The sequence below is a fragment of the Silurus aristotelis genome (genome assembly GCF_946808225.1).
Source record: "Silurus aristotelis genome assembly, chromosome: 7".
NCBI lineage: Eukaryota > Metazoa > Chordata > Actinopteri > Siluriformes > Siluridae > Silurus > Silurus aristotelis.
In genome coordinates, this window is record NC_139580.1 from 20791945 (window position 1) to 20807946 (window position 16002).

At 41.0% G+C, this 16002-nt stretch overlaps 2 protein-coding genes across 43 annotated transcripts in view; one reads left to right on the top strand and one right to left on the bottom strand.

Moving 5' to 3' along the window:
• Positions 1-1502: 1502 nt before the first annotated feature.
• slc27a2 (solute carrier family 27 member 2) lies at positions 1503-8181 on the top strand. The gene is made up of 10 exons (XM_083546009.1): positions 1503-2257; positions 4344-4553; positions 4885-5043; positions 5748-5872; positions 6051-6245; positions 6334-6424; positions 6987-7185; positions 7348-7445; positions 7536-7666; positions 7780-8181. The coding sequence occupies exons 1-10, from the start codon at positions 1774-1776 to the stop codon at positions 7954-7956; spliced, it is 1869 nt and encodes a 622-aa protein (XP_083402135.1). The 5' UTR covers positions 1503-1773; the 3' UTR covers positions 7957-8181.
• A 318-nt stretch (positions 8182-8499) lies between these two features.
• Positions 8500-16002, bottom strand: part of tjp1b (tight junction protein 1b) — a 73764-nt gene continuing 66261 nt past the window's right edge. For 11 of the 42 annotated variants that reach the window (XM_083545934.1, XM_083545950.1, XM_083545912.1 and 8 more), the window contains 8 exons: positions 14196-15116; positions 13948-14039; positions 13559-13774; positions 13300-13442; positions 12579-13011; positions 12267-12481; positions 11934-12077; positions 8500-10291 (listed from right to left, as the gene is read on the bottom strand). In XM_083545934.1, coding sequence (XP_083402060.1) covers positions 10197-10291; positions 11934-12077; positions 12267-12481; positions 12579-13011; positions 13300-13442; positions 13559-13774; positions 13948-14039; positions 14196-15116 — 2259 coding nt within the window. In that variant the 3' untranslated portion in view covers positions 8500-10196. The remainder of the gene's footprint in view (positions 10292-11933; positions 12078-12266; positions 12482-12578; positions 13012-13299; positions 13443-13558; positions 13775-13947; positions 14040-14195; positions 15117-16002) is intronic. The other 31 variants (XM_083545951.1, XM_083545923.1, XM_083545920.1 and 28 more) reach the window with 7 other exon arrangements.

Below are 16002 nucleotides of genomic sequence, written 5' to 3' on the forward strand. Positions count from 1 at the left end.
AAGCACCAATATTTGTCCCCGCCTATTTTGATTATTCAAGGTCCCCTGGTGGTCTAGTGGTTAAGATGCAGCGCTCTCACCGCTGCGACCCGGGTTCGATTCCCGGTCAGGGAACCATCCCCAGCCACTCTAAGTGCCGGTCCCAAGCCCGGATAAATTGGGGAGGGTTGCGTTAGGAAGGGCATCCAGCGTAAAAACATATGCCAAATCAAACGTGCGGAGGATCCGCTGTGGCGACCCCTAACGGTAGAAGCAGAAAGAAACTTTATTTTGATTATTCAAAACTTGAAAAGTGTTAATTTACGTAGATTTAGAACAGATTAAAAAATGTGTGATTAGGTTGCGATGTTAATTCATGACAATCATGCAATTAATTATGATTAAATATTTATAATCGATTGACAGCCTTTATAAATTTCATATTCCCTTTTTTTTTTTTTTTGACGTCAATAATTTGTTTCATTACGCTGAAAGCAGTTGTACTAGACTTAAAAATCACGAGTGCCTCTGTCAGTATCAAACCCAGATCCATGAGAATCAACAGTTGCTTTAGAGAAAAACACGGAGATGTACATTCCATTACAAACTCCACCTACTCTCAGTTTAGGCCACAGTATGTGGTTGCCATATTGTAGGAGAATCTGCAGACTGTCAAATCAAGCTGTTTTTAAACATTTTTATTGTAGGATATTATAGATGAGTGTTGATCTATGACTAAATCTGCAGATCAAAGATTCTTAAACTGATTAAAGAGCACAGCGTTCATCCTTTCTGTGCTGCATATCTTTTGGTTCTGACTGTGAAATTAAGTGAAGAGAGCTGTTGACTTTCCTGAATAGTAGACTGTTGTAATTTAAAGCTGTTTTAATCATGTACAGGTGTTCAGAACCAGGCTGGTGTGTGTGTGTGTGTCAGTACTGCATGTTTACTGGTTTCCATGCCCATGACTACTGCTTTTTATCATATTGGGATTCTTTTGAGGAACTTTTAAATGATTCCAGATGCAAAAGCAGGAACAATTGTTCAATTTCTTCACTCTAAAAGACACAAAGCCTTTCTGGTTTACATTAGGAATTCCACTTTAATGTCCTGCAGTACCTCATTACGTATTTTTGTTTATTTTTTTATTTTGTTATTATATATTTATTCATTTTATGAAGACATTGCGGTTATGGGCAGCACATTTTTGTCCTTGCATACCAGTTTGCGTATTAGAATTCTTGTACATTCTCCTCTTGGAAAATGGTTTGTATATGATCTTTTTTGTTTGTTTGTTTTTTGTTTGTTTATCTTGCAACATCGGAGTATATAATGTCTAGGAATGTTCTAATAATTCTTGATAAGTACCTGATATAATTCTCAATTACAGTTGTTTTATCGCCATGTAGAACTTCATATTCTTCAAATTGAAGGTGTTGTACTACTTTGTTTTACCTCGTGTATGAATATGTTAAAAATAGTGAGGTTTTGCATTCAGACACACAGAAAAAACCCACACTCTTACAGATAAAGCAGATCAGGGTATGGGAGCTGATTCACTTCAGATCTCATGGTAGATCTCCTTGCATGCCTAAGAAATTTGCAAACAAATTACCCTTTCAAGTGGATTTGACTTGTTCAAATCTGGCAACCCCTGAAGAGGACTTGTGAAACGGATAGATTTCTCCCATGTGTCTGCCCTGCGTTTGAGAGTTTAAAAAGCTTTCCGCTTTTTACAGTGTTGCACTTTGAGTTTCTTCCCTTCTTCAGCAGAGCTGCGGCTCCTCGTCTCGCATGGACATGTGGTACATGTGGTTCACTTTGCTGGCTGGCCTGTGTGCTCTGCCCGCGGTCCTCAGGACACTGTGTCCCTACTTTGTGCAGGACTGCGCCTACATGCTGCATGTTTTGCGCTGCGGTGCGCGCCTGGAGCTCTACAAGAGGAGAACTCGCTTCTACAGCATTCTCGACTGCTTCCTGGATGCCGTGAGGAAACACCCACACAAGCCCTTCATCCACTTCATGGGAGAGACGCACTCGTACTCAGAAGTGGACCGGGAGAGTAATAAAGTGGCTCATGCTCTGCAGAAGGTGGCTGGACTGAAGGAGGGTGACATTGTGGCCCTGCTGATAGGTAATGAGCCTTGCTTCATCTGGACCTGGCTCGGGCTGGCGAAACTCGGCTGCGCTACTGCACTGCTCAACTTTAACATCAGGTCCAAATCCCTGCTGCACTGCTTCTCCTGCTGCGGAGCAAACGTGCTCCTAGTCACCCCAGGTAAGCGTGCTCCTAGTCACCCCAGGTAAGCGTGCTCCTAGTCACCCCAGGTAAGCGTGCTCCTAGTCACCCCAGGTAAGCGTGCTCCTAGTCACCCCAGGTAAGCGTGCTCCTAGTCACCCCAGGTAAGCGTGCTCCTAGTCACCCCAGGTAAACGTGCTCCTAGTCACCCCAGGTAAGCGTGCTCCTAGTCACCCCAGGTAAGCGTGCTCCTAGTCACCCCAGGTAAGCGTGCTCCTAGTCACCCCAGGTAAGCGTGCTCCTAGTCACCCCAGGTAAGCGTGCTCCTAGTCACCCCAGGTAAGCGTGCTCCTAGTCACCCCAGGTAAGCGTGCTCCTAGTCACCCCAGGTAAGCGTGCTCCTAGTCACCCCAGGTAAGCGTGCTCCTAGTCACCCCAGGTAAGCGTGCTCCTAGTCACCCCAGGTAAACGTGCTCCTAGTCACCCCAGGTAAACGTGCTCCTAGTCACCCCAGTTAAACGTGACATCCGTTACCATGATCACTCCATACAGTGTCCATACACACTGGCCTCTGTGGTCTAGTTATTAATTTTTTACTCTGGTGAAGTAGATCAAACCAAACATTTGCCCATTACTGAATTTTCTTATTTACAAAACCATTTGACTGGTCAGATGTACTGAATTATTTCAGAAAACAAGTAGTAGAAATCATCAAATCGGTCATTTTCAAACTTGAGATAAAATAAAAGCAATGAATATGGTTCCCACTAGATTCATGCGACTGATACTATTGAACAAGTGCTTGAGATTATTCAACAAAAGAATGAGGTAAGAGTTCATTTTAGCAGTCAGTTTTTAGAAGTAGTCTATAAAATATGAATTTATGTTCATGCCCTACAAGTGTGTTCCTAATGAGCGAGCCAGTGGTGACGGTGGCAAGGAAAAACTCCATGAGATGGTCTACGGAAGAAACCTTGAGAGGAACCGGACTCGACACAGAGCTCGTGCTCATCTGGGTGCCACCGATTGTCCGTTCATTACAGTTCCATCATTGTTGAGGTCTACTGTTTAGTGATAGACTTAAATATAGAACTGCTCATGTAAATTGCAGTCCCGAGCCATTGTAGTAGACTGTTTATATTAATTACAGTCCATATGCACTCTCTTAGTTCTTGAGTTGCTCAGTAACCTTATGGATCTTTCTTAGTCCCCCTGACACATTTTTACAGGTTCTTAAAGCTGTCTTCACAGTTGCTGGCTGCTTTCATGGGAAGGGGTCAAAGTGTATTTATATAATACACAGACGCTTAGAGAAACTTCTCACTTTTCATCTAACCATAATTCATTTTTATTCAAGTTTGTTACAATTTTGTTTTGTTTATTTTAACACTAATAAACTTGTGGCTATACAACAAATGTATACTTTAAAAGGAATTCAAGTTGGCCACATAAAAAAATCTTCTTTCGTCTTCTTCCATTAGGGGTCGCCACAGTGGATCATCCGTCTCCATACCCCCTGTCCTCTACATCTGCCTCTTTCACACCAACTACCTGCATGTCTTCCCTCACCACATTCATAAACTTCCTCCTTGGCCTTCATCTTTTTCTCCTTCCTGGCAGCTCCATCCTTAGCATTCTCCTACTGATATACACCATGTGCCTCCTCTGCACATGTCCAAACCATCTCAATCTCGCCTCCCTCACCTTGTCTCCAAAACATCCTTCATGCGCTGCCCCTCTAATAAACTCATTTCTAATTCTGTCCATCCTCATCACTCCCAACGAAAACCTCAACATCTTCAGCTCTGCTACCTCCAGCTCCACCTCCTGTCTTTTACTCAATGCCACGGTTTTTAAACCATACAATATAACTGGTCTCACCACAGTCTTAAAACTTTCCCTTTTCACTCTCGCAGATACTCTTCTATCACAAATCACTCCTTCTCCACCCACTCCACCCTGACCACAAGAAATAAAACTGAATAAACATAAATAAGATCATCATCATCCAAATCAACAGTTTAACACTGTAGTTTAGTTGATTCTACATTGATCTCTTTATTCACAATGAGGATTCACCTGCTTGGGGCAGAGTTGAACTGATGACTTGTACGTTCTGCTGCAGAGCTCTGCGGTGCCGTTGAAGAAATCCTGCCCGCTCTAAAAGAGCAGAGCATCAGGGTGTATGTGCTCTCTGATGCATGCAGCACAGATGGCATTGAGGGCATCTCTCAGGCCATCGCACAGGCCCCCGATGAAGCGCTTTCTCCATCCCTCAGGGCTAATGTTAAATGCCGCAGCACAGCACTGTACATCTACACATCTGGAACCACCGGTAAGAGACTACACAGATGTCACATGCTTTCAGACAACACTGAATTTTACTCTACACACAAAATGACCTAATAAAACATTGACGAAAGGTTACGTAATATCACTAGCTGGTTTCTATACACAGAGGTGACGAGGGAAAGGTCTCTTGGCAGTGTTAATCTGGGTCAGATAGTTTGGCTTCACTTCTCCACTTAAAAGAAAGTGTTCCCCTCAATGATCTCCTTTATGCCTTGATAAGACTTGTATTATGATGTTAGTGGTAGGATAACAAACAAACTTGAATGATCATTTGTATTTATTACATTGTTCGATTTGCCTTGCCTTGGTTTCAGGTCTGCCTAAAGCAGCCACAGTGACTCACGAGAGAGTCTGGGCTGCTTCATTCATTCAGAGGGTTTCTGGAGTCACGTCTGAAGACGTGTTTTACCTCAACCTTCCTCTGTACCACAGCGCCGGCTTTCTTATAGGATTCACCGGCTGTATCGAGAGAGGTACGTTTTCTTTTCAGCCTTAGTGTTATTCTTTACTGTTCATAAACCTTTGTGATATAATTTAATAAAGAAATAGTTTATACCATGTATGTTATACCGTGTTTATTACGATTCCTACATCTGATTAGTAAGGAGGTGTGAATTTACTGTGTGTATGTGTGTGATATTATTTGAGCTCAAATCACAATAAATTGGTTATATAGCAAATATTTCGAGGGAGATCCGTATGACCAAAACTACACAGTCTTATAATAAACAGATTTAGATCATATGGTGGTTTATGCTGGGGTTTTTTCATCAGTTTGCAACAGTCAGTATTAAGTTTTCCAACAAGTAAAGTCTTCAAGATAGATTTGGGATTGGATTTTTGGATTTGGTTTCTGTAACATGACCGGCTGTGTATGTTTGTTTTGTTTTTTTTCTTCTCTTTTTTCTTATTTGTTGTAAATGAACTGTACGGTGTACAATGTGATGTTTTATTACTAAATAAAATACTGTAATGGTTGTAAAATTGCCGTGTTATAAGAGGAATAGAACACTTCAGAACATGCTTTCATTGTAAATTCTCAGGTCAGGCTGCACTGCACCAACCCATTGTCGATTATTTCCCCCAACCACATACACATCGTTTTATTCCTTACTTAATTGAAGTATGAGCCCATTTTTTTTTTGTGCATTGTTTACGTTTCCTGTCCTGGTTTTAGGGAATACGTTTGTTCTGCGGAGGAAATTTTCAGCCTCTCAGTTCTGGGACGACTGCAGGAAGTATAATGTTGCAGTGATGCAGTACATTGGGGAAACAATGCGTTACCTCTGCAATACACCAAAGGTCAGCATTTTGTTTCTGTGTAATACACTGCATTTATTTAATCGAGTTTTCTCATTTGAGTAGGATTAGGATTTTTTTCCCCCCAGCTAATTTATTGTGACACACACACACACACACACACACAGTGATCCACCCATTATTATTATTGTTGGCTTTGTCTCTGTGACATTTCCCACAGAGAGATGATGACCGAGACCACAAGGTGAAGATTGCTATAGGTAACGGTGTCCGGCCCGATGTGTGGAAGGAGTTTTTGAATCGCTTTGGCAATATTTATGTGAGGGAGCTCTACGCTGCCACAGAAGGAAACATCGGGTTTATTAACTACACCACAAAGGTTGGAGTGGTTGGCCGGGTTAACCACCTCCACAAGGTAAGTCTATTGAACTCCAAGAGCGCTTTATAAAACTCAAAGTGAAGAGCGTTGTGAATGAGAGCTCATTCCATACGGTCTCTGTTAGAAAATCTTCCCTTACGCCCTGATCAAGTTCGACATTGGGAAAGAGGAGCCTGTGAGGAACGCAGATGGACTTTGTGTGCTAGCAGCTCGAGGTCAGTCAACTCCTGCTCACCTCATTAATAAAGTACACATTAATACCCAGGGTTTCTGTGGAGTCTGAGAAGTCAAAAAAGGAAGATATTGAAATTTTAAGCCTGAAAATTCATATTTGCTGTTTTTTAGTCATTTTAAACAGGTCTTAATTTACAGATGTAAGTGTAACGCTGCCTCTGGAGCTCGTTGAGATGTTTTCCTGCAGCACTGTTTTTTTGGAATGTGTTGTGGTTCTTTCTTTCGCTAATTCGAATATAATTCGCTCTATTACAACTACAAATGAGACCAACATGCAACAGCCAATCAACTTTCTGTTATCGTTGCAAATCTCTTGTATTGTAGCTTGAATGTAAAACAAATTTTGTTTTTCAGCTATGGGGAAGTGCAAGTTTAGCGATACTTAGCGATTTGTTGCTAACTTAATTGTGTGTGGCTGTTTTTGATGTTTTGAAATGTCATTTTTTAAATGTCTTAAAAAGGTCTTGTCTTATATTTGGCGAAACAGTGAAACCTTCCTTTATACTGGGTGTAAAAATAGGAATGATGTAAATGATCTTGCAGGTGAGCCCGGGCTCCTGGTTGGGAAAATCACCACCAAATCTCCGTTTGTTGGCTACGCTGGAAACAAGCTGCAGACGGAAAAGAAACGACTCAGAGACGTGTTTGTTAAAGGCGATCTCTATTTCAACAGCGGCGACATGCTGAGAATCGACAATGAAAACTTTGTCTACTTTCAGGATCGAGTTGGAGACACTTTTAGGTAAATCCTGCAATGAATGGAACTTCTTATCATTAGCAAAATGTGTAATTATTATATTTATATGAAGAACGTCAAGCTGATGTGGTAAGTGGACGTTGCTCTGGATTCAGGCATCTGCCAAGTGCTAACGATGTAAATGATACACTTTGGCATGATTTCTAGATGGAAAGGTGAAAACGTTGCCACAACCGAAGTAGCAGATATTCTCAGTATGGTGGACTGCATTGAGGAAGCGAACGTCTACGGCGTATTGGTTAAAGGTAGACCTTGTGTGATTTGGATATATATTTATTCCTCATTGTAATCCAAGGCCAACTCCATAACCAAATGATTGCTAATTCATTCTTAAGGGCATGAGGGCAGGATTGGAATGGCGGCTGTTGTTTTAAAAGAAGGGAAGGCGTTTGACGGCGTTGACGCATGTAGACTTGTAACGAACTACCTCCCGGTTTACGCCAGACCCCGTTTCATTCGCATTCAGGTAAGCCGTGTTTATAACCCAGTACCGCTGATTGCATTGCTTTCAGTCTTTCCTTTTGTGCCAAGCTCAAGTTTTTTTTTTTTTTTCTTCATCAAAGCACATTTCTCTTTCAGAGTTCTTTGGAACTCACAGGAACTTTCAAGATGAAAAAGGTGAAGCTGGTGGAGGAGGGCTTTGATCCAGCGCTCATCCATGACCCGCTCTACTTTCTTGATCTAGTTGAAAAGAAATACATCACCCTCACTAAGGAAATGTACAATTCAATGATTGCAGGAGACATTAAACTATGAGTGTGGAAATGTAAAGACAAAAGTATTCTATTAAAAATGAAGTGGTTTTGTGTGTAGACTAATCTCAGGGAGGATCCTGGCTTCATCTTTGTCAGTTTTTAATATCCAAATGAGCTAACAAACCATTATGCTGTGACGACGATCGATGAAATGTAACGTGTTTTAATGATTGTTTGAATAATGTACATTCTGTTTTATAAGTAACGAATACACTTTTCCATCACACATGGTGTAAATTTCATTCAGTGGTTCGAGCGTGGTGCTGTGAGAAATATCCACATCTTCCAGCTGTAATAACTACTGAACCGGAGTTAAGTAGGGCAAAGGGCGGCATGGGGAATGAAGCCTAGAGACTTTCTAATGAGAGTAGAAGTACTTATCAACTCTACTGGAGCTTGTGCTCTTTTTATCCACTGCTGAGGGTCATTACCCCATGAGATAGCGTCAAGACAAACTTTGTACCTTTCCTCCCCCCACCCACACACTGGCTACACACTAATTACCTACAGTTATTCACAGTGCGGACACTACAAGCATGTGACATTACTTCAAAAATGAATTTATTTAATACAGTGGTATATTTAGAAATGTGCAGCAAAAAATTATATATAAAAAAAAATTGTAACTTAAAGATGTCAGCCTCATAAAGAAAAGAAACTCAGATTGGGTAGAAGCTGTTTTTTATATAAAAAAAAAAAAAAAAAAGTACTGATGTGCCTTATTAAATTGTTTACTAATACAAAAATACATTTCAGGGCACACAATACAGCATCCAGTATCACAAAGTACAGGACCACTCACCACAGCGGCCCCTTCTTTAGTACAGAGTCATTAAATTATTGAAACCGAGCATTTTCCTATTCTGTAAATAAGAATAAAAATGTGTTCTTACTGTTAAAAATGCCATCGAGTAGAGATTTATGTATAGGATGGTAGAAAAAATTTTTTTCCCCTCCATTTTATATTTTTCATTACTTTTATGTTCAGTTCCAAGGCTCAGGGGTATTAGTTTAATACAAACAACCAATGTATTGGGTTTTTTTTGTTTGTTTGTTTTTGCTTGTTTTACCTTTTTTTTTCCCCCGCCATAAATTTTTTTTTTTATACAAAATAACAAAAATGTACAAAAGTTCATTTACAGCGAACCAAGGCCATGTGCTAGCAGTATATACAGCTATAATTTAAACATATCCTAGTGTTTTTGTATATCTTTTGACTTCATATGCATAGCAGTAAAAAAAGCATACCTGTTCATTAGCCTCGATTATTGGTGTGCTAAATCCAATCCACTAACATAATGGGTAAGAGAATTTAAATATCCTTCATGATTTTACTCAACAACTAAAACACAAATGTTTGCATGTGGTTTTGTTAATGTTAATATGCAGGTAAGGCATCACTGCTCGCAGTGTAAAGATGGGGAAGTTGGTGTTCTGAACGTAGTAGCAGGCGTCTGGACCTGAGTCGTAGCACATGCATAGATCTCTAGACAGCAGGAGTTTTGCCAGTGTGTTCATCTATGTTAAAACATCACTAGAAAAGGTCTGTTCAAAATTGTAGAACTCATTTAAAGCCCGTGAAAAAGGTTCACCAGCAATGAGCAGAAAAGTTCTAATCCTTCACAAACATGTCTTCATGACATTTGAGGGTCCGTCGTTCAAGTCCGCAGAAAATAGGCTCAGAATTACGCAGATCCACAGCAGTCCTCACGTACACCTGCGAAAGCAACACGCGCATGACCACACACTTCACAAACAAAAAAGGTAAGCGGGAAACTTTTTTTGTTTGTGAGCAAAGATGCAGATGTGTAATATTTAAAACAAATTATTTTCCTTCTTCATTTAAATTGTCTTTTTTTTTCTTTTTTTCTTTTTAAACAATTTAGACAAATGCCAAATAGGATTACTTCAGTCTGTCTGTAGTACTGGTCATGCATATTCTTTTCATTTTAATAAACTCATTCATTCCGTCCATTTTATATTTGGCAAGCCTTCAAGCACCAAAACAAGAACAATAAGAATGAGTTTTGTAGGGATTCAGCACCAGGGGGAGGTGCTCTTATTGTCCTCCAAGCAAAATAAACTCGGTCTTGCAAATGTCCACAAAACAAGAGAACAGAATGACTTGTGTGTGGAAGGGGGTGGCGAAGAGAAGGGGAGGAAAGGAGGGGGGAAAAAGGGCTTCGTAAATGTTCTTCACCGACACTTTGCCTCTCAGTAACAGACCAGCTGTCGCCCTCTTCAGAAGTGGTCAATAAGTACAGACACACAGTTCGCGCCCACCAGGTAATTGGGGTCCCCTGGGAGAGATTTATTCTGCCAGCATTTGGGGTCACCTGTAGAGAAATCAGAAGGTAAGCAAATGGAATTTAAATCTATAGACTGCCAACATCAGTGTGTTTAATCTAATAATTATAAAGTGTGGTCTGGAGACCTGCAGGAGTTAAAAGTAAAGCAAAGCCGGGGGGCTATTCTTTTCTATTAAAATAAATACAAAATAATAGTGAAACCCTACATTATCATCAATTATGATTAATGTATTAATAATAAGTATACCAGTTAATATGTTAAATAAGTGTAATATATTTATACTTGTTTTGAATTGCCTTTTTAAACTGAATGGGTTTAATTGAAATGTAATTCAGACTATTGTTCCAATAAAAGATTATTATAATATATGTAAACAATAAAAAAAATATTATCTGAATATCCGCAAAATGTTCATGCAGTAAATCGGAACTTATTTTAGCAGCTGAAGGGGTTCTGCGCGGAATTCATTTCAATGTGTATATTAATGTACAAACTGGGTTTTTCATAATTATACAGCAAAAACATCAGATTTTAGTTCTGCAAGCATCATATGGAAGAGAAAGAGTTCAACTGGAATGGAAATGGAAAATTGAAGGATAGGTAGAAAACCACCCAAGCTGAATCAGTGTCATGTCCATGAGGGATGTATCAACCCGATAAAAATTTTTTCTCTATACAGTATCGGTGCTCTGCACATCGACTGATATCCCAAGCCGAGTTAGCTAGGCAGAACATCGCTAGCGTTACAGTGGCATGCGTTAATGTGAACATGCAGGGTTGAGTCAGTCAGCATCGCAGTATTCACAACAGACAGGTGTGGTGACTGTGGTGGTCCTCTGAGCTGCTGCATTCTACACACTGTTTTATTCACTTCTGTTTAACTACACAACCATCTCATACACCGGACTGGCTTATTGAAAATATAAATCCAAGTTAGCTAGTGTAGCAACAAGATGTTTTTGGCTGGAGTGCACCAGCTGTGCATAAATGAATTTTCAGAGACGATGTAGCCACAGCTAAAATGGGATGGCACATCACAGGCCAGTGGATATTCCCAAAATGATCGATTCTATTTTAAAGTCAAATTCAACACAGAAGTCAAGTTTATTTCTATGGTGCTTTTCACAACGGACATTGTCTCAATTCAGTTTAAGAAGTATTCAATAAGTAAATATTAGTGCTATTAAATTGAACAGATCATGTCCAACAACATGTCCAATGTCTTTTCTCCAAGTTGAGTGTTCCTCACTTGCTTACCACCCAAGACTTGATTTGGAGGTAAAAAATGTGTTTTACTTCATAACTCTCTGCCTTTAAAAATGTATAAGCACTAAACAATAAGTCAGCATCACCTTTCGCCATCTAATCAGACACCTTAGAGGATTACGCAATGAAATGAGCTACTCAGTTAACTCTGTAGCTGCAGACACATCAACAGCCCATCATGGCTGTAGTTTAATATTATCAGCATATCCCAGACAGTAAGCCAGCTTAATACAAGCCACTTCATCACCTCCATCAACACACCAGAAACTGTGTCTGACTGAATCTAGATCCAGCACTGTAGATCAGTTCAATACTGATATGCTATTAGTTCGATACATCCCTAATAAATCACCAAGCACAAGACCCAAAGAAACCCAGAAGACCAGAGAAAGGACAGCGTACCCGACGAGGAGTCGGAGGATTTTAGAGCAAAAGACCAACCATCAGGGGTCATAGACGCACAGTGTGGCAGGCGCAGCTCCACCGGCTTCAGGAACTTCAGACCATGAGGCCCACACATAACCAGGGGGCTGAGCAGAGTTTCACCTGCATGAACACGCAACAAACACAATTAAGACTTGAACATTTTTGATGTTTTCCATAGTCAAGTGCACCACGATCGATCGGTTCTTCTATTTTAAACAAATCAGCATTAATAATTGAACATGATATCAAGAATGTCTTAACTACAATGAGATAACGTTTGTACGGCCTTCGTTATGCAAAGATACGAACCTTTCTCCTTATCTAGTGGAGGCAAGATGCTGTTGTCTCTGCATACTTTAAAGTAGATCTCCTGCTCCACGCTTTCCGGAATGGCTCCCTGGGGGATGATAATACTCACACCTGTCTCGATTGAGCTCAATACTCCACCGTTGCAATTAAAGATGCCCCGTGCTGTGGCGACGACAGTGTGTCCATCATCGTCATCATCGTCCAGTGCATTGGGGCTGAAAGAGAAAGGGACCATTTACGCAAGGATAAAAGTGATAAAGACCAGAGAGGAACAGTTAACGTAATAAGAGCATATGAAGAGGTATTTTTTACCTGACAGGGACAGCTTTGGGGATAGAGTTGACATTGTTGTGCTGATATTTGGGCCTGTTGTCCATAGTACGAGTGAATGTGTCCACACCGCTGTCGTTGTCTGGCGGCTGAGGTGAGAGGTGAGTTTTGGGATTGTTGTTTACCACAATTGGCTTCGTCTGGGTGTCATTAGGCAAAAGGTTGTGGTTGAATTTAGGGCTCTCAAACTTGCGCTCAAAGGGCCGCGCAGTGCTTGTGTAAGGCTTTGGAGCGTAGCGGTTGTAACTGGTGGGAGCAGGGACACTCAAAGTCTTGGGTGGGATGTCCGTGCCATTGACTGGAGACTTTTGTGGAAAGTAGTTGCCTTGGACTGGGTCATCCCGGGTAGGAGGGCGGAGAGTAGACAAATCAGGTTTGCCTTTGGGGGATGTGTGAGGATCTGGGAGAGAGTTCACTGTGAATTGAGAGAAAACATTTTTTTTTCCCTCCTTCAAAGTTTCAGTAAAAATGTCAATGTTTTCTGGGCTAACTAAAGGTTTTGCAATACTACATTGCATCAGTGCAAACTAGTAAATACAGATAAATATGAAGTGAACAGCATACAGAAGCAACTAATTTTGATAGAAAATACAGCTACAGTGCTCTAAAACAGATACAGATACAGATAGTGGCACTGCATTACACTTCCAGTTTAAACAGTGCACTGCTAAAGAAAGATCAGTCTGCGACTTTAAACTCTTACCATCTGCGTTGCTGAGTTTGGGCAGAGATGTAGGTGGGACAGCAGGGCCTGACTGACCACCATAAGGAGCAGGTGTAGAGTTAACCTGGGGGACTGGCTCATATCTCTTATCCACAGGACTCACTTTCTCCCCCGATTCTGTCCTGAAAAGCAGAGTTGTTCAAAAATTTACTTCATAGAAATGTACTTAATAGAGATGCTTTGTATACCCCTACTGCTGTATTTCTACATTATAATACACATTTATTATGGTCTATACCTGTTATAAGGGTATCCAAGCTGAGGCTGTGCAGGTTTAGACAAATCATGAAAGCGATTAACTACTGGCTGAGTCACAGATTTGTTGTCAAAGCTGCGACGGTCAAAGTAGGACAGCTGTTTCCTGTAGTACTCCTCATCCTCATTGGGGTCATAGTGGTTAGTACGGACCACCTCATCTCCTAATCGTGATTGGGGTTTCTGTGGCTCTGGGGCCCTGTGAAGAGAGGCAACAGGAGGGAAAAAAAAATCTAAATCAAATGAACACAATAAGAAGTTTTCTGGTGCCTTACATCTCATAAGCAGAACGGCATTATCAGAACATTATAGAAATCCGAAAGCCCCTTTTCACAACATATGTTTGCATACAAAGCAGCTTGTTTTGGTTACCTGTATACAGGTTTCTCCTGTTCTAGGTTGTTGAGAGAGTTGGCCTTAGACACTGGGACCGGGGCAATGACAGGTTTAGGGAAATCTGTGGGCTATATCAGAAAATGACAGATTCAACAAATAGGACAAGAATAATTCAAAATAAAGAATGACCTTATTATGCAGTATTTTAAAACAGAAATACAACAAATAAACAGATTATGAAATCTAAAACCCATTTTTTTTTATAGAAGTCAAAGAAAACATACCCTAATCCCTGGCACATCTCCAACCTCCTTGGCTCTGTCTACACTCACAGAACGCTTGTTCTCGAACATCTTGACCCTGTTGAGAACAGACTGGGGTTTCATGGCAGGATCCTCCTCCTCTGGATCTTCTCTGGGTGGAGGAGGCAATGGTTTGGGAGTTGTAGAATGTATTGTCTCCCCTGGAGACACGACAACTTCAGGTTTAGAAGGAGGAATAGGAGGATCAGAATTCAAAGGTTCATGCTGCCCTGGTTTGTAGCCACGGTTTGGTAGCCCTGGGTTATATGTGGGTCTCAAAGAAGGGTCTTCATAATACTGCTTGGGAGGATCAGGGGAGCGGGGGTTATTGATGGGGAAGCCATGGGGCTCTGGTTCATAAGGAGAGCGGGCATCATACATAACTGGGGGTGGAGGAGGAGGTTCCTCATAGCGAACAGGACCTGTTTTTCCATGCCGTGGTGGTCGGTTATCATAAGCAACAGGGGGCTCATCATAACGAGGTTGAGGAGGGCTATAGTCCCGCGTGGGCCCATCCTCGTAAGGGGAGCGGGGTTCGTAGCTCAGAACGGGAGGCTGGTGGCCCTGAGGATAGCCTGACCCGGCTGGAGGAGGAGGAGGAGGAGGCTGGGCCGAGGACTGCTGGTCATACTGGGGCCACTGTTCGTCATAATGAGGCACACGGTTGTCATAGTGCAGGTGCGCGTTGTAGTTGTTGTGAGGCTTTGGTTGTGCGTAGCTGCCACCGTCATAGCCGTAAGGCGGGTGGTCGTACTCGCGGTATGGCTGTTTGTCCTGGTACACAGGCTGGTGGCTGTAGGACAGAGAGGATGGGGGAGCTAAAGATTGTGGCTGCTGGGGCTTCATCATGTGATTTACTCGTACAGGCTCATCCACACTGTACAGATCCTTCTTATACATCTGCTGGGAATAGAACAGCAAAACAGACAAAATGAGTACCAAAGAGGTCAAATGCCTTTGAAGTGATGTGGAAATATACCCAAAATATAAGAACAAAAATAAATCTAATTAGCAAAAAAAATCAGTAAAACATAAAACTAGCTGTTTAACACAATGCGGTCAGATCAAAATCATCAAACTTGCACATGTCCTTTTGCAACACCAAAAAAAACCCCCGGCAAATACACATTGTTATTATGCAATAAACAGGCAGATTATCTCAGTTTTACATACCAAGATCTACATGTCTATGTAATTTGATAAGAAGCCTTTCAGTAATGACAGCCAACAGATCAGTATGTATCCAACTAGAAGAATTCATCCGTTTGAATCAATTTAGTAGAAAATGTATTGCTTTTTCATGACTGAAAAGCTACTTTCAAACATTCTATAGCCTGAAGACAGTAGAATAAAAAAAAAAATGCTTTATATAATACATAAAGAAATAAACCATAAATGCATATACTATTCAATCTCCTTTTTATACAATTAAAACCTTTTAAGATCGTATGATTGCATTTATTCCTTTTATAGGGTTAGAAATACTGTCTGCAGGTTAGGTTGACATGCAGCTACAGACATCCATTCTTGCAAATAAGATAATATTCCATTTGCAATTCCTTATTCTACTACAACATCAGCAGTCAATTGTGGAGCAGCTTCTACTTCTATGACAAGTGTGTGTGTGTGTGTGTGTGTGTGTGTGTGTGTGTGTGTGTGTGTGTGTGTGTGTGTGTGTGTGTGTGGGTGTGCTACTTCTTATGATCACTACTTCTACAGACAGAAAAAGCTGAAAGAAATCTCAACAGTAAGGAGCCATGCAAAAGGTACGAGAGGTAAAAGTGAAAAG